Here is a 22,065-nt window from a genome sequence, read left to right as displayed (position 1 = left end):
GATATTGTTTGTCATTATGTTTATGCTTGTTGTGAGCTTGCAAGTACATTCAAACTGGCATGTCATGCCAGATTTCAGGAAAGTCTCGTTGGAAAGGAATATTGTTCGAGTCTAGATCGTGTCCACATCGGTGTCCCCGTGCTATGGAGTTCCGCTACGACGTTGTTCCGCTGCCGCGTAGTTGTCATGATCGAGGCCCCTTTATGTTCACTAAATAATGTACATATTGTTCAGCCGCACCGTATGTGCCGCTTGGCCTCGCTATCTGTTGTAATATAAACTATGTTCCGCTAGCATGAATAAAGGGGTTGTTTTTCTGTACCAAGTTGTTGTGTGTTGCTAGAAGACAAGGTCTCTGGGCTGGCAATGCAAGGTAAACTGGTCGCTCCGCGCCGGGGTGCCACAACTAACCCCTATTGCAAGCATCTGCAACTACAAATGAAGTATTAAGGTAAACCTAACCATAGAATGAAACATATGGATCCAAATCAGCCCCTTACGAAGCAACGCATAAACTAGGGTTTAAGCTGCTGTCACTCTAGCAACCCATCATCTACTTATTACTTTCCAGTGCCTTCCTCTAGGCCCAAATAATGGTGAAGTGTCATGTAGTCGACGTTCACATAACACCACTAGAGGAGAGACAACATACATCTCATAAAAATATCGAACGAATACCAAATTCACATGACTACTAATAGCAGGACTTCACCCATGTCCTCAGGAACAAACGGAACTACTCACAAAGAATATTCATGTTCATAATCAGAGGAGTATTAATGTGCATAAAGGATCTGAACATATGATCTTCCACCAAGTAAACCAATTAGCATCAACTATAAGGAGTAATCAACACTACTAGCAACCCACAGGTACCAATTTGTGGTTTTGATACAAGATTGGATACAAGAGATGAACTAGGGTTTGGAGAGGAGATGGTGCTGGTGAAGATATTGATGAAGATTGACCCCCTCCCGATGAGAGGATCGTTGGTGATGATGATGGTGATGATTTCCCCCTCCCGGAGGGAAGTTTCCCCGGCAGAACAGCTCTGCCGGAGCCCTAGATTGGTTCCGACAAGGTTCCGCCTCGTGGCGGCGGAGTTTCGTCTCGTGAGCTTCCTTATGATTTTTTTTCTAGGGTAAAAGACCTCATATAGCAGAAGATGGGCACCGGAGGGCCACCAGGGGGCCCAGGAGACAGGGGGCGCCCCCCCCCCATCCTCCTAGCCAGGGTGTGCGCCCCCTTAGGTACTTTCTTTGCTCATAAATTCTTATTAAATCCAAAAATGACTTTCATGGAGTTGCGGCACTTTTGGAGCTGTGCAGAATAGGTTTCCAATATTTGCTCCTTTTCCAACCAGAATCCCACCTGCCGGCATTCCCCGTCTTCATGGTAAACCTTGTAAAATAAGAGAGAATAGCCATAAGTATTGTGACATAATGTGTAATAACAGCCCATAATGCAATAAATATTGATATAAAAGCATGATGCAAAATGGATGTATCACTACCTTGCTGCATACTTATTGTTACTATCGTTACTTGCTCGTTACAAATTATCTTGCTATCAAACTACTCGCTACTTACAGTTTCGGGACTTCCAGTCATCATATTACTGAAAACTTCTTGTCATTTCCTTCTACTCCTTGTTGAGTTCGACACTCTTACTTATCGAAAAAGAGATACAATTGATCCCCTATACTTGTGGGTCATCAATGGCTATCTCGTAGCTCTCAATCCATGCAGTCGACTCGCGGTCAGCCATGTAATTAGGAACCTTACAAGGGCCTTTGAAATCTTTGGGCGTACGCTCGTTGCGGAGAGTCGGTGATAGACACGGAATCCCAATGGTCCTAGTGTTCAGACTTGTACCGTAGGAAACTGGCCACATAGCCGTGGGTGGAACCTGACCCGCGCCTATGTTCGCTGCTTCTAACTCCCGCATAGCCCAAGCCATGTCAACAATCGCCTGTGCATCCAAGGTTGCAAGCCTGGGCGGCTCACGTTGTTTCTCGCGTTGCCAACGTGCGCTGCTAGAAACTACTGGTGACTCGGCATGCCAGCTTGTGCTGCGACTTGGGTGCGGGGTAGAGTGAAGTCGCTGCTGATTGTAGGAGTAGTTTGCCTGTTGGGCGACCGCAGTATTCAACATCTCAATGGCGTTCCAGGCCTCAATCTCAACTGGGGTATTCCCTATGACCGAAAGCAAAGATTGGTAGTCGCCACCAGCATGTTGTCAACGGGGTTGGAGAAGTGACATGTTGGTGTCAGATGCGGAGGTAACTGAATAGGCGATGAATGCGGGGCCAGCTTGGGCTAGCTCTTCTAAGCCGGCGGTGGCTGACCATCTTCGTTCGGTGGTGCGACCTGGGTTAACTGAATAAGCCGTTACGGAGCATGGTGGTGAACGGCGTCGTTACGCTAGGTCGGGTATGTGGCGGTGCAGAACGGCATTAGTGCGTCCAGCTCAGGTCCACGAGGCTGGGTTAAGGCGTGTGTATGTGTGCATGCGTGGTGGTGCGTGAGTTTAACTGGCATCCAAGTCCATCGTAGTAGTGCCAAGCTGTTAGCGTCGGGTCGTGGTGATCTGTTGTCAAGTGTCGCGTCATGCCCGTGATCACGTCTTGGGCATGCGGATCGCACCTGTGCATGCAGCAGGGCAGAGTGGGTTGCATCTTGGCGGAAGCGTGAGCGCTGCGTTTGCTACAAAGACTACAAAGCCGGCTGTAATCCCAGTTTGTCAGCAGAAAGACTACAAAGCCGGCTGTAATCCCAGTTTGTCAGTGGGGTGGTGAGTTCAGTTATAACAAAAATGTTGTTGGAGCGGCCGGGTGTACGTCGGTAGGAAAACTGAGTCCCCTATGCATTCACTACATTCGTCCAAGAGGTCTAGTCTAGGATAGACCCCAACATTAACTAGGGTATAACCGGTGCTCCAGGGGTATTCATTGTTGCCCCTGGAGTGGGCGTGTTTTCCGATGTGTTGAACAAATGTGTGGGCTCAAAATTGGATGGCAGATGGCTCATGTGCCTCCTTTGATGGACTACGTCAGAAGCATTTTGATGGAGACCCACCACTTCGATATAGATGAATCTTTAATAGGCGCCGTGTCGTCCATATCACTTTGCCTACTCCTGCCTTCTTTAACTTTTCGGAAAAATGAGAGGGCAGAGTGAAAGGATCGAGAAGAGGTGTGCAGAGGGGTGTGAATAGACTCTCAACCAAGAAAAGTAGCAATTTTTAAGTTCTTCAAGTTGAGACGGAGTTTAAGCACAAGTTTCAACATTCACAATACATATCAAGCAAGCATGCAAAGAGTATATGAGCAGTGAAAAGTAAAGCATGCAAATTTCTAGAAAGTAAAGGGATGGGATTGGAGTGTGCAAACGCAATTGAAGACACGAAGATTTTTGGCGTGGTTCCGATAGGTGGTGCTATCGTACATCCACATTGATGGAGACTTGAACCCATGAAGGGTAACGGCTGCGCGAGTCCACGGAGGGCTCCACCCACGAAGGGTCCACGAAGAAGCAACCTTGTCTATCCCACCATGGCCATCGCCCATGAAGGACTTGCCTCACTAGGGTAGATCTTCACGAAGTAGGCGATCTCCTTGCCCGTACAAACTCCTTGGTTCGACTCCACAATCTTGACAGAGGCTCCCAAGTGACACCTAACCAATCTAGGAGACACCACTCTCCAAAAGGTAATAGATTGTGTGTTGATGATGAACTCCTTGCTCTTGTGCTTCAAATGATAGTCTCCCCAACACTCATCTCTCTCTCATAGGATTGGATTTGGTGGAAAGATGATTTGAGTGGAAAGCAACTTCGGGAAGGCTAGAGATCCAGATTTCTGTGGTTGGAATGGAATATCTTGGTCTCAACACATGAGTAGGTGGTTCTTTCTCAGAAATGAATGTTAGAAGTGTAGGCACGTTCTGATGGCTTTCTCCATGAATGAAGAGAGGGTGGAGGGGTATATATAGCCTCCACACAAAATCTAAGCGTTACACACAATTTACCAAACTCAGTGGGACCGAATCAGAAAACTCAGTCAGACCGATTTAGTTCATAATATGATCGTTAGGCATTTTGGTGGGACCGCTCTGATCAACTCGGTAGGACCGATGTGCTAGGGTTAGGGTAGAACCTCATCTTGGTTTGACCGATTAAACAAACTCGGTTGGACCGATTTTGGTAATAAGCGAAATAGATAGTTGGTCAGCCAAACTCGGTGGGACCGATTGTATATCTCGGTGAGACCGAAATTATTGCAATAGGCAACAGGGAGTTTGCAAGCCCATCTCGGTGAGACCGAGATCCCATCGGTGAGATCGAATTTATTATGGTTTCTGGCAGTGGCTATGTCAAGTGAACTCGGTCGCGCCAGATAGATCAAATTGGCGGGGACGAGTTTGACTTTTGGTATGGGACATATGTGGATATGAGAAAGTGATTAAGGGCTTTGGAGCATATAACTATGCACTTTGAGCAAGCAAGCCATTAAGCAACACCTCATCCCCTTTTAATAGTATTGGCTTTCCTATGGACTCAATGTGATCCTAGATCACTGAAATAGAAATGTAGAGTCCTGAGCTTTGAGCTTGAGCCAATCCTTTGTCCTTAGCATCTTGAAGGGGTTCCACATCCTCTTGTCCATGCCACTCCAGTGTTGGACTTATCTGAAATATACTAGATGAAAATATTAGTCCAACAAGAGATATGTTGACATTAATTACCAAAATCACCTAGGGAGCACTTGTGCTTTCAGTCTCCCCCTTTTTGGTAATTGATGACAACATACATCAAAGCTTTAGATAAAGATATAGAGAAAGGCGGGTTAAGCTTTGGAAGGACATGTAACATGCATAGGCTCCCCCTACATGTATGCAATCATGTAAATATGGAACATAAGATCATGTGAGTGCATAATCATGACAGAGCAAGCAATGAGTTACATGTATCTTGGCTATATGCATCAGAGCAAATGGTGTGAGTATAGGAAATGTACCTTCATGCTCATGAGTCCTTGCAAACAATATGTACATCAGTAAGAGATTCTCATGCACATGAGTGTGATGCATATAGTTACCTTGTAGTCTTGAGCTAGCTTTGGAAGAGATGAACCTGAGTAAACAAGGTTAGACAACACAGAAACATCTACTAAAGAGAGCAAGAGCAACAAACCACAAGAGTACCAAGATTGGAATGACATGTAGAGAGTGAGTACTAGGTACTCTATCTGAGTGTAGACATGACCCAAAGGTTCTAATATTTCCTTCACTTAGATGTCTTGCTCCCAATGAATCTTATATGGAATACTGGGAGAAGATAAGGAAAAGAAAATTAGAGCAAGGAAAACACACAAACAACATGAACATGTATTTCCCCTCTAAAGACATGTGAATTATCTCCTTTTGAATACCAAGCATCTGGGGTCTCTCTTTGATGTGATTATTTAACTCCCTTTCCCCCTTTTGATATGATTCAGCTTTGATGTGAGATCTCTCTCCCTCTTTGACATCAATTTCCAAGAAGGAGTCTTCTGGAGTGTGAGTCAAAATAGGTTTGGTCCTTGAGTCACATAGCAAAGTAGCAGGCAAAAATAAGGTGCTGGTAGAGGATAAGAATGATCGAGTGGAGCTAGAACAAAATGTGCAGGATGCAAATGACAAAGTGTCTCCTCAGCATTTGAAATTGGTAACACCAAATTGTTGTCTTCGGTGGCACCGAGGTGATTCGGTTTGACCGAAAGAAACAAACCGATGTGTCCGAGTTCACTACAGAGATAAAGCACTTGTCACCTCAGCTCACTAAGCAAATAAGATCTCACAAGGATTTGCAGGGAGTTAACTAAAGAATTTGCAATGAATAGGATGCAGGGAAATGTAGAAAATAACAGAGAAAAGAAAAGAAATCTAGATGAAGTTTTTTTAAAGGGAACTAGCATGCATGCGATAAATGCAAGAACACGGAGAAACAACAAAGAACTTCATCTAGAATTGGTCGGCGACAAAGTCACCTATGTTAGAGTATATTGACTTGGGAGTCAAGTGAAGACACTTGATCATAGGTCATACTCATCGTTTCAGCTCAAAATGGGGTTGCCATTTTTCGTTTAAGCATTTTGATGTATTCTCATCTTGTTGGGCTGCTTTGACCCATGACTTGGGTTAAAGCTTCTCTAAGATGGAATGACATACCTTGGGTGGTGGTGCTGATCTTGATCATGTAGTTGAACTTGTGTGGAATGCTCAAGGTTGATGTAGTTCATTGGGAGCACCACTTGTAATTGAAGTTCTTCTACCTACATGAGTTAGTTTTGCAAGGAGAAATATGATACCAAAAGAAATTTGATATATATAAATTGTCAAAGGATATGTTTGAAGGGTTTCATGCTTTCTTGTCTTCAACCACCGTATTGTAGAGACTTGGTGATGTAGAAATTGCTCAAGATGTGAGTGAGTTGCAATATCATAGATTTAGATTCATCCAAGTACCTACAAGGGTTAGATAACATGCAAGGGTGCAAATATATCCAAGAGATATGATTATGATCATAAGAGAAACATCAAGGATTAGTCAAAGGCTCATGCCTTGCATGTATCCAAATGGAGTTCCTACTCCAAGTTTGAAACATCAATGATGTTCAATTCACCTCTCAACCGGCAAAATACTTTCTCATCAAGCGGTTTGGTGAATATATCCGCCAATTGCTTATCGGTACGAACATGCTTAAGGTCAATGTCTCCTTTAGCAACATGATCTCGAATGAAATGATGACAAACCTCAATATGCTTAGTTCGATAATGTTGCACGGGATTGTGAGCAATCTTAATAGCACTTTCATTGTCACAAAGCAATGGAACATGTTTCACATATACCCCATAATCTTTAAGAGGTTGGGTCATCCAAAGTAATTGAGCACAACATGAACCGGCGGCAATGTATTCCTCTTCGGCGGTGGATAAGGATACCGAGTTTTTTTTCTTGGAGGACCAAGACACAAGAGATCTACCAAGAAATTGACAAGTACCCGAAGTGGACTTTCTATTGACCTTGTCTTCGGCATAGTCTGAAGCTCAGTAGCCAACAAGATCAAAAGAAGACCTCTTTGGATACCAAATGCCAAAATTTGGTGTATGTATTAAGTATCTCACTATCCTTTTCACACCCTTAAGGTGTCATTCTTTAGGGGTCGCTTGATATCGTGCACACATGCACACACTTAACATAATATCAGGATGGAAGGCACATAGATATAACAATGAACCAATCATGGAGCGGTAAACTTTTTGATCAACGGGTTCACCATCTTTAGTCAAGTCAAGATGTCCACTAGTAGGCATGGGTGTACTCATACCTTTGCATTCTTGCATATTGAACTTCTTGAATAAGTCCTTGGTGTACTTTGTTTGAGAGACAAAGGTATCTTCTATAGTTTGCTTGATCTGCAAACCAAGAAAGAATTTGAGTTCACTCATCATGGACATCTCAAACTTCTCCGACATTAGCTTTCCCAACTTCTCACTAAAATGAGGGTTAGTCGAACCAAATATAATATCATCAACATAAATTTGGCACACAAATAATTCTCCATTAACCCATATAGTGAAGAGAGTAGAATCAATTTTTCCAATCTCAAAGCCTTTTTCAGTAAGGAACTTGGTCAAGCATTTATACCATGCTCTAGGAGCTTGTTTGAGACCATAAAGAGCTTTGTGAAGTTTGTACACATGATCGAGTTTCTTAGGATTAATAAAGCCGGGAGGTTGTTTAACATAAACTTCCTCCTCAATTTCACCATTTAGAAAAGCACTTTTAGTGTCCATTTGGTACAAGGTGATATAATGGTGATTAGCATAGGCAAGTAATATGCGAATGGACTCAAGTCTAGCAACGGGGGCATATGTCTCACCATAGTCTGTACCTTTGACTTGAGTGTAGCCTTGGGCGACGAGACGTGCTTTGTTGCGAATTACTTGTCCATCTTCATCTTGCTTGTTGCGAAACACCCATTTGGTACCGATGATGTTGTGGTTGTTGTCGGGCTTCTCGACCAATGTCCACACTTGGTTTATCTCAAAGTTGTGTAGCTCTTCATGCATGGCATTTATCCAATCCGGATCTTCCAATGCTTCTTCAACCTTCATGGGATCAATGCTAGAGATGAATGAATAATGTTCACAAAAATTACCCAAATGAGATTTAGAGCGAGTGATTCTCACGGTTTGGATATCATTGTAGATTTGCTCGATGGGATGGTCTCTGGTGAATCTTGCTCGAACTCGTGAGAGCTTTTGTTTTGGTCGGGGTGGAACATCTTCTTCATCATCTTGTTCTTCTTCTTGGCCTTCTTCATTGTTGACGTTGTCGTTCTCTTGTCGTGGTGAGGAAGGAGGTTGATGAGGTTCATCTTGGTGTACTTCCTCATTTTCTTCATCTTAGTGTGTCCCACTTGTGGATGCTTCCATATCAACTCTTGGTTCACCTTGTCGTGAAGTAGAAGCTTCCACTTGGACGGATGAGGTACTCTCCTTCACCTCCGTTGGACGGATCTTGCCAATAGACAAGTCTTGGATTGCTTCCGAAGGGTCTTTGTCTCCTACATCAATTGTAAATTGCTCTACTTGCGAGCCGTCAGATTCATCAAACTTCACATCTACCGTCTCTTCAACCTTTCGGCTGAATTTGTTGTAGACACGGTAAGTGTGAGAGTTTGAGCCATAACCAAGTAGGAAACCTTCATGAGATTTGGGAGCAAATTTAGAACGACGATGCTTATCAAGAATGTAGCACTTTGAGCCGAATACTCGAAAGTATCCAACTTAGGGTTTGTTACCGGTGAGGAGCTCGTATGCCGTCTTGCCGAGTAGCTTGTGAAGATATAAGTGATTTGTTGCATGACAAGCTGTCTCAACCGCTTCCACCCAAAGTGTTTTGGCGTCTTGTACTCACCAAGCATCGTTCTCGCCATTTAGATGAGCGTACGGTTCTTCCTCTCAACAACTCCATTTTGTTGAGGTGTGTACGTAGCCGAGAACTCATGTGAGATCCCTTCTTCGTCAAGAAAGGTGTCCACATTGGCGTTCTTGAACTCCGTTCTGTTGTCGCTGCAAACCTTCTTTATCTTCAATTCAAATTGGTTTTGGGCCTTCCTAGCGAAGTTTTTGAAGATCTTTTGAACCTGCGATTTATCATCAAGAAAGAACACCCACGTAAATCTTGAAAAATTATCAACTATAACTAGACCAAATGAGTTTCCACCGAGACTTTTGTAAGTGTTGGGACCGAAAAGATCCATGTGAAGTAGCTCGTGGTCATGATGTTCTTCACGGGGTGGCTTCCTCCAACCCGTTTTCCTTCTTGGCAAGCGCTGCAAAGTCTATCCCTATCAAATATGACACCAAGGATATGATCACCTTTAATAAGTTGTCAAGGTTTCGCATGCCCACATGACCTAACCTTCTATGCCACAACCAGCCTTTAGAGGATTTAGCAATTAAGCAAGTTCTAGGTTGAGCCTTTTTAGTGAAATCAACAATGTATATATCACCTCTATGTATGCCGGTAAAGACCATTTTATGATTATCTCTTCAAAACACTTGGCAATCTATTTTAGTAAATAGGACATTGAAACCGAAATCAGCAAGTCTAGATACCGAAAGTAAATTATAGATAAGAGATTCAACGAGCATGACATTTTGTTTGGAGCTATCATGTGAGATGGCCACCTTACCAAGGACAACCACCTTACCCTTTGAGTTATCACCAAAAGTGACATACTTTCGAGGGCCATCGTTTTCAGCAAGCTCATGAAACATATCTTTATCTTCGGTCATGTGATCGGTACATCCACTATCAAGGACCCATTCCTTTCCTCCAGCCATGTAGCCGCGAAGATTAGCCATAAGTCATTATCATCATCCTCATCATAGTATCCATGTTCAACATCATCTTGCAAATGATCAATTCCTAGAGAGAGTGATTCATTAGATATATGATTTTGACAATGTTCATATCTATGAATTCTAATAGCTTCGAAAATAATATTGCTAATGATTCCAACATCTCCTTTGGCACGCATAAGATTGGTAACCTCAAATAAACAATCTCCAAACTTAGGATCATTGGGATTCATCTTATTCAAAGCAATAGACGTGTGAAGAATCTCATCTAATTTTTTCAAGGAATAATCTGGAAATCGTTCCTCAAGGAATCTCCATATAGTGTAAGCACAATCAAGAGTTGGCAAGTGACCAATCAAATTTCTAGGCGATCCTCTAATGATAAGATTGATAGTTCTAAGATTGCGAATCATGTCAAGATCCTCATCGGGAGTGGGATTCAAAGGATCAACAAGGCGAGCACAAGGGTTGGTAATGTACTTGCTCAAATGATATTCATTGAAAATCTCAAGCATCTCATTTTTCCACTCATGAAAGTACTCTCCATCATGTATAGGCACTCTATGTCTAAGACTCCCCAACGTAGACTCATCCATCTTCCTCCAATGGTGATTAAACCAAAGCAATGGAGACCAAAGCTCTAATACCAATTGAAAGGATCGAGAAGAGGTGTCTAGAGGGGGGTGAATAGACTCTCAACCAAGAAAAATAGCAATTTTTAAGTTCTTCAAGTTGAGATGGAGTTTAAGAACAAGTTTCAACATTCACAATACATATCAAGCAAGCATGCAAAGAGTATATGAGCAGCAGAAAGTAAAGCATGCAAATTTCTAGAATGTAAAGGGATGGGATTGGAGTGTGCAAATGCAATTGAAGACACGTTGATTTTAGGCATGGTTCCGACAGGTGGTGCTATCGTACATCCATGTTGATGGAGACTTCAACTCACGAAGGGTAACGGCTGCGCGAGTCCACGAAAGGTCCACGAAGAAGCAACCTTGTCTATCCCACCATGACCATCACCCATGAAGGACTTGCCTCACTAGGGTAGATCTTCACGAAGTAGGCGATCTCCTTGCCCGTACAAACTCCTTGGTTCAACTCCACAATCTTGACGGAGGCTCCCAAGTGACACCTAACCAATCTAGGAGACACCGCTCTCCAAAAGATAATAGATGGTGTGTTGATGATGAACTCCTTGCTCTTGTGCTTCAAATGATAGTCTTCCCAACACTCAACTCTCTCTCATAGGATTGGATTTGGTGGAAAGATGATTTGAGTGGAAAGCAACTTGGGGAAGGCTAGAGATCAAGATTTATGTGGTTGGAATGGAATATATTGGTCTCAACACATGAGTAGGTGGGTCTTTCTCAGAAAATGAATGTTGGAAGTGTAGGCACGTCCTGATGGCTTTCTCCATGATTGAAGAGAGGGTGGAGGGGTATATATAGCCTCCACACAAAATCTAACAGTTACACACAATTTACCAAACTCAGTGGGACTGAATCAGAAAACTCGGTCAGACCTATTCAGTTCCTAATGTGACCGTTAGGCATTTCGGTGGGACCGGTCTAATCAACTCGGTAGGACCAATGTGCTAGGGTTAAGGGTAGAACCTCATCTCGGTTTGATCGATTACACAAATTCGTTTGGAACGATTTTGATAATAACCGAAATAGTGAGTTGGACAGGCAAACTCGGTGGGACCGATTGCATATCTCAGTGAGACCGAAATTATTGCAATAGGCAACATGGAGTTTGCAAGCCCATCTCGGTGAGACCGAGATCCCATCGGTGAGACCGAATTGATTAGGGTTTCCGGCAGTGGCTATGTCAAGTGAACTCGCTGGCGCTGGATAGATCAAATTGGTGGTATCGAGTTTGACTTTTGGTATGGGACATATGTGGATATGAGAAAGTGGTTGAGGGCTTTGGAGCATATCACTAATCACTTTGAGCAAGCAAGCCATTAAGCAACACCTCATCCCCTTTTAATAGTATTGGCTTTCCTATGGACTCAATGTGATCTTGGATCACTGATATAGAAAATGTAGAGTCCTGAGCTTTGAGCTTGAGCCAATCCTTTGTCCTTAGCATCTTGAAGGGGTTCCACATCCTCTTGTCCATGCCACTCCACTATTGGACTTATCTGGAATATACTAGATGAAAATATTAGTCCAACAAGAGATATGTTGACATTAATTACCAAAATCACCCAGGGAGCACTTGTGCTTTCACGGAGGAAACCACCTGCCGTAATGAGGCAGCCCGTCAAACTATGGCGGCCGCACTCGAGTACAGCTAGAACTAATACCACGGGTATTATCCAGGCCAGCAGGGGCCATAGATCATGTTAGGCCAAAAGCACATGCACATACAAGAGCAAATACTTGCACCCAACGAGGACAAGAGGGTTGTCAATTCCCTTGAACTCGTTACTTGCAAGGATCAAATCTGGTAGTGGTAGATATATAAATCGCAAAGTAAAATTAAAGTAAATAAATTGCAGCAAGGTAATTTAGGTTTTTATAATATGATTTAAATAGACCCGGGGCCATAGCTTTTACTAGAGGCTTCTCTCTCGGAACATAGCATGTGATGGGTAAACAAGTTACGGTTGGGGAATTAATAGAAAAGCGCACGTAGTTATGACATTATTCGAGGTAATGATCATGTATATAGGCATCATGTCCGTGACAGGTGGACCGACTCCTTCCTGCATCTACTAGTATTACTGCACCAATTGGCCGACTCCTGCCTGCATTTATGGTATTAAGTTCATGACAAAGAGAGTAATGCTTTAAGCAAGATGACATGATGTAGATAGAATAAAACCAAGCAATGTGATTAAACCCCGTTGTTTTACCCTTAATGGCAACAATACAAATATGTGCCTCGCTACCCCTACTATCACTTGATACGTCCCAAACTTATCTACTTTTCCAAACAATTTTGCTCTTGTTTTGGACTCTAATTTTCATAATTTGAATGGATCTAACCCGGACTGACGCTGTTCTCAACAGAATTGCCATGGAGTTCATTTTTGTGCAGAAATAAAACTTCTCGGATTGAGCTGAAAATTTACGGATAATATTTACAGAATATATGAAAAATATTGGCAAAGAGGACTATTGGAGGGGGGGCACCCAGGAGCCACAAGCTCAGGGAGTGCCCACCCCCAAGGCATACCCTATGAGCTTGTGGGCCCCTCAGGCCTCCATTTTCTCAAAGACCAACTCTATAAGTACCGTCTCGCGGAGAAAAAATCAGAGAGAAGGAAATCATGACGTTTTATGATACGGAGTCGCCACCACCTCTTGTTCTTCATCGGAGGGCTGATCTGGAGTCCATTCGGGGCTCCAGAGGGTGGAATTCGTCACCATCATCAACCCTTCTCCATAAAAAATTCCAAGATGCTCACCACCAGGAGTGAGTAATTCCTTCTTAGGCTTGTTGGTGGTGATGGAGTTGGATGAGATTTGTCATGTAATCAAGTCAATTTGTTAGGGCTTGATCCCTAGTATCCACTATGTTCTGAGATTGATGTTTCTGTGACTTTGCTATGCATAATGCTTGTCACTAGGGGCCGAGTGCCATGGTTTCATATCATAACCATCTATGTTTTCATGAATATATTTGAGTTTTGGATCATATCTTGCAAGTTGCACACCTATTACGTGTTATGATCCACATACCCTAGGTGACAATAATTGGGATTCTTTCTGGTGATTATCGTAATATGAGGAGTTCATGTATTCACTTAGTTCTATTGTTCCGGTTCTCTATTAAATGGAGGCCTTAATATCACTTAGATTTCCTTATGGACCCCGCTGCCATGGGAGGACAGGCCAAAATATGTCATGCAAGTTCTTATTATAAATGCGTATGACTATATACGGAATACATGCCTACATTACATTGATGATCTGGAGCTATTGTGTGTCGCTCTATGTTGTGACAATTACATGATTAATGTCATCCAACACAAATATCCATCGTTGATCCAATGCCTATGTTTTTCTCATATTGATCTTTGCTAAGTTACTATTGTTGTTGTTGTTGTTACAATCACTACAATTTGCTTCTATTACCATTCCTGTTACTATTCCTACTGTGCTACTAAACACTTTGATGTAGAAATATAATTTCCCAGGTGTGGTTGAATTGACAACTCAACTGCTAAGGCTCATAAATATTCTTTGGCTCTCCTTGTGTCGAATCGATAAATTTGGGTGAAATACTACCCTCGAAGACTTGTGATCCCCTAAACTTGTGGGTTATCATCATTGGGTGAGGACACCGCAAGATTAAACCCACTGCAAAGCACCTCTCCCGCTGAAGATAAATGAATCTAGTTGGCCAAACTAAACGGGTAGATAGGAGAGAAATACAAAGCTATAACAATCATGCATAATAAAGTTCAGAAAAGACTCAATTACTTTCAATGAATAATCTTATCATGAACCCACAATTCACTGGATCCCAACAAACACACCGCAAAGGAAGATTATATCAGATAGAACTCCATGGATATCATGGAGTACATTGTATTGAAGATCAAAGAGAGAGAAGAAGCCATCGAGCTACTAGCTATGAACCCGTGGGTGTGTAGTGAACTACTCACACATCATTGAAAGGACAACAAGGTTGATATAGAAGCCCTCCTTGATCAATTACCCCTCCGACAGAGTACCGGAAAAGGCCTCTAGATGGAATCACGGAAGAACAGAAGGTTGCGGTGGTGGAAAATTTGTTTCGGGTGGCTCTCGGGGGTTTCCCCCAATATTTGAGAATTTATAGAAGTGGAATTAGGTCGGACGGAGCCATGTGTGGCCCACAAGGTAACATGGTGCGCCTACCCTCGGGCGCTCCCTGTTGCCTTGTCATCTCCTCATTTTGCGTCTGGTCTCCTCCCGAAGCTTCTAGGGTCTCTTTTGACCAGAAAAATCGTCAAAAAGTTTTGTAGCATTTGGACTCCATTTGGTACATATTTTCTAGAAAACCAAAACAAGCAGAAAACATCAACTGGCAGTAGGCACTGGGTTAATAGGTTAGTCCCCAAAAATGATATAAAATTGTACAAAAAGTATCTAAGATTGGTAATATAATAGCATGAAGCAATCGAAAATTATATATACATTGGAGACGTGTCATTAGACACTATTAGTAATCTAAAGCATGGTGGGGGAAGGCTTTATTGACTTCTTGGCATGTCCTGAATAGAGTTCTAACAAGAATAAAGAGAAAACCCCTTATGAGGAGTGGGTTGGGAGAAAACCATCACTTTATTATTTGCGCACTTGGGGATGATTGGCAATGGTCAATATTCCTATTCCTAAGAAACGCAAACTCGGACCAAAGATAGTGGATTGTGTCTTTCCAGGTTATGCTCATTTTTAGTTGTTACATCTGAGGTGCCTGATATGCATGTTGATACTATAATGGAATCTCGTGATGCAACATTTTTTGAGAATATATTCTTTATGAAAGATATGAATAACATTGCTAGATTTTCTTCCGAGATCATTCCTGAATCTAGTACATCGAGTATTTCGAACAATCACCAGAGGAAGTCCTTGAGAAGGATAGCGATGAAGCTCCTTGAGGAGTAAGAGACAAAAGGTCACAAAATCCATTGGTGGTGATTTCATTTTATACCTTGTGGACGACACTCTCAAGTCTATTGCAGAGGCATATGCATCTCCGGGTGTAGATGATTGGAAAGAAGTTGTTCATAATGAGATGGACTCAATTCTTTCTAATGGAACTTGGTAGCTAACTGAATGACCCTATGGTTGCAACCTCTGGGTTGTAAGTGGGTGTCCAAAAAGAAGCTAGGGCCTGATGGTACTATTGATAAGTACAAGGCATGGCTTGTGGCCAAGGGCTACACTCAGAAAGAAGGCGAAGATTACTTTGATGCCTATTCACCTGTGCCTAGAATGACCACCATTCGGGTGCTACTTTCCCTGGCTGCCTCCTATGGTCTTATCATTCATCAAATTGATGTAAAGACAACTTTCCTAAATGGAGAGTTGGAAGAGAAAATCTATATGGATCAACCTGATGGGTTTGTGGTAAAGGGTGAAAAGAGAAAGGTGTGCAAGTTGTTAAATCTTTGCATGGTCTGAAACAGACACCTAAGCAATGGCATGAGAAGTTTGAAAGAGCTTTGACATGAAAGATCTGGGAGAAGCCAATGTGACTCTAAACATCAAACTTATTATGGATGAGAGTGGGATTACTTTAACGCAATCTCACTATGTTGAGAAGGTCTTGAGCCAGTTCGGCTTTATGGACATCAAGCCTTCTCCGACACCCTATGATCCCAGCATGACACTTAGAAAGAATAAGAAAGACACAAGAGATTAATTAAGATACTCTCAAATTCTAGGCTCACTCATGTACTTAGCTAGCGCAACAAGACCAGATATCTCTTTTGCTGCGAGCAAACTGAGTAGGTTCATGTCCAACCCAGCTGATGATAATTGGCATGCACTAGAAAGAGTCTTGCACTATCTAAGAGGTACTATGAGTTATGGAATTCACTATTCAGCGCATCATGATGTGCTATAAGGATATGGTAATTCAAACTGGATCTCGATGTTGATGTGCTCTACGCCATAAGTGGGTATGTATTTACTCAACGGGGTGGCGCAATGTCATGGAGGTCTTGTAAACAGACCATATTGACGAAGTCAATTATGGAAGCAAAACTTACTGCTTTAGACACAACTACTTTGAGGCATAATGGCTACATGAGCTCTTGATGGACTTGCCTATGGTTGAAAAATCATACTGGCTATTCTTTTGAATTGTGACAACCAAACAGTTATCACTAAAGTGAACAATTCTAAGGATAATGAGAAGCATCAAGACACGTGAGAGACATTTGAAATCGTCTGGAAGTTGAGAAACTCCGGAGTAATAACTGTTATGTACATTCAAACAAAAAAAACCTAGCAGATCCCTTTACAAAGGGACTATCATGAAATGTGATAGATATTGCATCGAGGGAGATGGGTATGAGACTCATAGATGTTACACCATAGTAGTAACCCGACGTTTGTAATGGGAGATCCCGTGAATTAGGACACGGGAAGAACAAGCTATTGGTTAACTGAGGAGAGTAATAAGGGACCATCTCTAGGTGAAGATGCAAAACACTCAGAGTTGTAAGGCTTAGAGCTATAAGGTAGGTTGGCAACATGCCTCAATGTGGTTCTATTGGCTATGATTAGGAAAGATGTTGTCCTATAGAGCAGTCTTGAAAGAACACACCTATATGAGCTCCGATTGTAAACGTCAGTCTATGAGACTTGGGTGATCTTTAGTAAGCTCATGAAGAGACCAGCGAGTACGACGTATATGCTTCAAACCGCGGGGTAGCCTACTGGCAGCCATGTATTGGTTAAGACTTTGAGTGGAACCTGTTCACACAAAACAAGCAATTCAAGGAGTAGTCCATTGTCAAGTTGTGGATGGATGTAACTTAAAGTTCTAGGCTGAAAGTTCAACTTAACGGTCTCTGTTGAAACACTGGTATATTAAACAAGTGGTGAGAAAAGGAAAATCTCTAGATGGGTGTTTGAGATGTGGTAGGGGTTGTTAGAAATAAATGGGCTAGGCCCATAACAATTTTTGAAATCTCTAATAGTGGCCCATTAATGAAATAGTAAGTGGTGGTTGTAAGTTTAGTCCCACCCTGGAAGTTGGACCTCTTTATATAGTGGACTCTCTACACCACACTAAGTGAGATGTGAATGAGGGGAAGAGAAGACCACACACGCGCTCACTCGCCTAGCCTGCCCTGGCCGGGTCCGCACGTACGTGCGACATTTGCATGAATGGTTTGCCGAAATCGGGCATGCTGCCTTGCAGGGGAAGTTTCCTTTTGTCGTTTTATTTTTTGGTGTCTTGATGGACAAGTTCATTGTTTCCTTGTCCGGTAAGGTTGACTTCGAAACCAAGTCGGTTTGAGATCGTGATCGAGACAGGATACCGCCCCTGGTCCTCCTATATATACTGCTTACCGGCCTCGGCCAAAAACACGCCAAAAAGACCTAGGGTTTTGCCTCATCTCGCAACTTGCATCACCACCGTAGTCTACTCTAACCCGAACGCCGGCGTGCGGGAGAGCAGGTCTCCGGAACCGTTCGTCCTGGTGATCCTACACCGGGAGAGGACGAATTAGGTTTTTGGGCAGCACTCTACGCGACTGCTCAACTTCGTCATCACGGGCCGTCTTTCATCGAAGTCGGGCGGTGCTACTCATCGCTGTCATCAACACCGTCGCTCCTGCAGCAACTAACGAACAATACGTCATGTCTCTTTCTGTAGTTGTTTCGAGTGCGATGTTGGTGTGCATGGTTTGCTGTTCATCTACTTTGTTAGATCGTTGCATGCTAGTCTCTGTTTTAGTCATGAATTATTTACTGGAATTAATTGAATTTGCCTAATATTCCAACCGAAGAACTATATAGCATATAACAACAGCAGTCACATCCCCTGCCAAAAAATGTCCTGGAGCTAAGTAACTGATAGCAGCGAATCCGTAATGGGCGACGCAGGAAACCAATCACAATCCACAAGTTCGACATTGGTGACCTGAATAAGCAACCGAGGCAAGCACGCGTATTCCACGTATTGCTTTGGGCGTAAGCTTGAAGCACACAGCACTACAAGCATAGACGATGCCTCGTTCCACTACCAAAGACCCGGGCCCCTTCCGTCTCCACGAACGCAACCCCGAGCCCCGACACATCAACTTGACAGCATATGTAATTGTGTATCGAAGCCAAATCGGAGAGTGCAGCCGGCAGTAGCAGTAGTAGTAGGATACTTTTGAGGCCAGCCAGTGCACAGCAGGAGTAGTAGCATGTCATTTCGTGCACCATCTCTCTTCCAGGCTTCCAGCCATCCTTCCAACTCAAAAGCGATCGATATTATTACCGGTGAATTTGGGTGCGATGTGCAAGGGGCAACAAAGCAATCAATGTTCAACGAACAAACAAACCGCTACTATTAGCATATAAACTTCCAAAATTTACTAGTATTACGTACAAGCATGACCAACTGAAGTTACTGACGAGTATACACCCGAAAGTAGCACGTCACGAAGGAAAACTTCACGAACCGACGTGAGGAAACAAACATTAATCGACAAGAAAGGCGGTAGGCCCGGATGCACGCTCGCGCCCACTACTTGGGCAGTACTACGACCTGTGTACAAGTGTATGGAGCCACAATCACGCGGTGGAGTGGATCAGCCGATGCTATCTACAACTTCTCCAAGCAACAGGTGACAAAAACAACAACGGCAATCAGTAGCGTAATAATGTACTCTTTCCATATATTAGCTACGAGGATTATGAGTCGCTACAGCTAAGCTTTACTACTAGATCAAGAACCAACTCATCACACCTTGCCAATCGAACAAATAAGAAACGATAAAAATAGAGGACGGGTGCGAATTAATTAAACAATTGTCTGGTGCCGGCAATGATGGCGCGACCTCACCAGATTAGCGCCAGGCGGAGGCGACGGCCACCACGCGCTGCTTCCATCCGAGCCGGAGCACGCCGTTCTCCGGTTTCACGACGAGGCCTGGCGGGGGAGCGCCGGCGCGCGCCATGACCTGGTCGGCAATGCCCGCGGCGAGCGCCACCGGCCGGAAACCGGCCATGCCGAACCGCGCGCGCCATTTGCCGAAGACCTCGCACCGCTCCAGCCGATCGGCACCCTCCCGGCCAACCGCGTTGGCCGACATGTTTGCCACCGCCTCCTCTGCCCGCGCCCTGTCCGCGCTATCCCGGCTGACCGTCGAGTCCAGTGCATCGAGAATGGCTCCGTAGTGCAAGTACGCGTCCGAGAAGCGCGTGGCCAGCGGGGCGGTGTTGGAGTTCAGCTCCTGCTCCACGAGTGTCACCACCTGCGGGCCGAGAGCGCGCACGCGGCGGAGAAGCTCGTCGCGGGGGTTCGCCGGCGAGACGCTCTCGTCAGGCACGTGCGAGAGCGCGAAGGCGAGGTTGACGGCCAGCGCCTCCCCGGGCTCGCACCCCAGCTTGGATGCCTCAATCTCGACTGCTCTGCAGCTGATCATTCTGAAGTGGTACTCTATGCCGGCGAGCTCCGCCAGCTTCTTGAGCCGCTCCCCGACGCCGGGCAGCGTCGCTGCTAGGGACTGCGTAAACGGTGAGGTGGGATCGGTTACAGCCGTCACCTGCAGGCATGTCCCCGGCACGCGCCGGTCGGCGAGGCGCTGGATGAGAGCCGCGTGCTGCGGGGCGTTGATGTCGAAGTCCACCAGATGTATGACGCGGTGGCCGGCGACGGCCTCAACGATGGCGATGTTAGCGGCGTCGAGGGCGAGGCGGAAGCAGGGCGTGATGTCGTGGAGGAGCTGGGACCCGGTATGGTGCTCGGCGCCGCAGAGGTCAGCGAGCTGCTGGGACGATGCCGAGGCAGTGGGCGCAATGCGCGAAGACAGGGCGGCCACCATCACGGCCACCAGCCGCTGTTCCGCGTCACCGCGCGGGTTAGCAGCACGCTTGAGAGTTGCCAGATTAGCGGCCGCCGTTTCAAGGTTGCCGTCGGCGATGGCAGCCGCTGCTTCGGAGAGTAATTGACGCGACGTGGTGGCCGAGATTGGCGGTGAGCAGGAAGCCGAGGAAGAAGCCGTGGAAGTGGACGAGTTCGATGGCGACCCCGTCATCGCCGCGCTGTAGTTGTTCTTATTGTTCGGAGTCGCCTCCGCGTAGAGTGGAGGAGACGAAGCGGCCGTGATTGAGTTGAGCCGCTGTATGGTCTCCTCCCACTCGGAGCTGGTGACCGTAGAACCGGTTCCGCTCATCGCCGGCTCAGCCTCGTCGTCGTCGCCGAGCAGTTGCTTCTCCAAGTCCTGCAGGATGGACAGCTCGCTCCCAACCGCCGAGGGAGCCGGCACCCTCGCCACCGCGAGAGCATGCGCCTGTGCCTGCGTCTGCGCGTGCGCCGAGGACGGCACTAACGGCGTCTGCCGATGCACATGGTGCTGAATCAGCGGCATGGCCGCCCTGGACGCGGTCGTGAGGGACGACAGCGTGGACGAAGGGGACGCGAGGCCACCGCCGAGGCTCGACCCGGAGAAGAAGGGCTGGGCCGGGACCCCGCCGAGCACCGCGGCGATGTCCGCCGACGTAAGCGGGGAGACGGCCGGCGACGTGGCGGCCGTGCGCTGCCTGACGGCGCGCAAGTAGAGCTCCTGCTGCATGGCGAACTGGCGCTGGTGCTGCCACCTCTCTAACTCGCCGAGGCTCCGCTTGAGAACCCCGCCAGCCGCGGCCGGGTCGGAGCGCTGCTGCGCCGGCATCTGCATCGGCGATCCGAGCCCGTAGATGTACCCCTGGCGCGGATCGCGCCACGGCCCGCCCGGCTCCATGCAGGCGAGGCGAAGCGGAACCCGGCCGGCAGCGGGAGGACGACGAGGAGGGAAGAGGAGGTAGACGGAGGTGCTCGCGGTAGGCAGGCAGGGGCAGAGGAATACTAGCTCCGAACGCAAATGCTATGGGTACAGCTACAGGCCCAGCTATAAACGGGTGCCATTCATTCCATTCAATTGCTTCCCCTAATAAAACGCCCTCCTCCCCCCTCCCCCGCTGTTATAAAGCGACCCCCGCCCCCGCCCCCGCCCCCACCCGTATACAGCATTACCTATACGGCGGGAACCCCGCTGACGCCGCGGGCCACGTCGCGGGTGGACGGGTTTGTTTACCTTGAACTTACCTGCGGGGGGCGTTACGGCGGGGCCCGCGCGGCCATTCTGCTAAAATAAATGCGCGGGGGAGCAGCGGTGTGGTGGTGAATGAATGGTGTGAAGCGATGGATACGCGCTGCGTCACGCAATCCCGCCTCGGGTGACGCCGTCTCCTCCAGACGACCAAGGGGGAGGGGGAGGGGGCCTGGCTCTGCCTTGCTGTGGCACGCTGCCGCCACCGACGCCTGCCGGTGGCCGCCACCGCCTGGTTTTCGCCCAATTTTTCCCGGAAACGGCCCGCGGTTTCGTGGAGCTCTACTACGGCACAGCACTCACCTGCGAGCCGCAGGCGCGTGAATTTTGAACTAGTACTGGCACTACAACAACAGGTGATGTTTGCGGGTGGGGCCGGGCATCG

At 45.9% G+C, this 22,065-nt stretch overlaps 1 protein-coding gene across 1 annotated transcript; it reads right to left on the bottom strand.

Annotated features, from left to right (window-relative positions):
- Window positions 1-19,240: 19,240 nt before the first annotated feature.
- Window positions 19,241-21,537, bottom strand: LOC123046229 (scarecrow-like protein 8). The gene has a single exon (XM_044469533.1). It carries the CDS (start codon window positions 21,330-21,332, stop codon window positions 19,437-19,439), a length of 1,896 nt encoding a protein of 631 aa, XP_044325468.1. The 5' UTR covers window positions 21,333-21,537; the 3' UTR covers window positions 19,241-19,436.
- Between the last annotated feature and the right edge of the window lie 528 nt (window positions 21,538-22,065).

Source organism: Triticum aestivum, chromosome 2B, assembly GCF_018294505.1.
Source record: "Triticum aestivum cultivar Chinese Spring chromosome 2B, IWGSC CS RefSeq v2.1, whole genome shotgun sequence".
NCBI classification, from domain to species: domain Eukaryota; kingdom Viridiplantae; phylum Streptophyta; class Magnoliopsida; order Poales; family Poaceae; genus Triticum; species Triticum aestivum.
The sequence above is the reverse complement of the archived record's forward strand: the minus strand, read 5'-3'. Positions and strand labels throughout refer to the sequence as shown.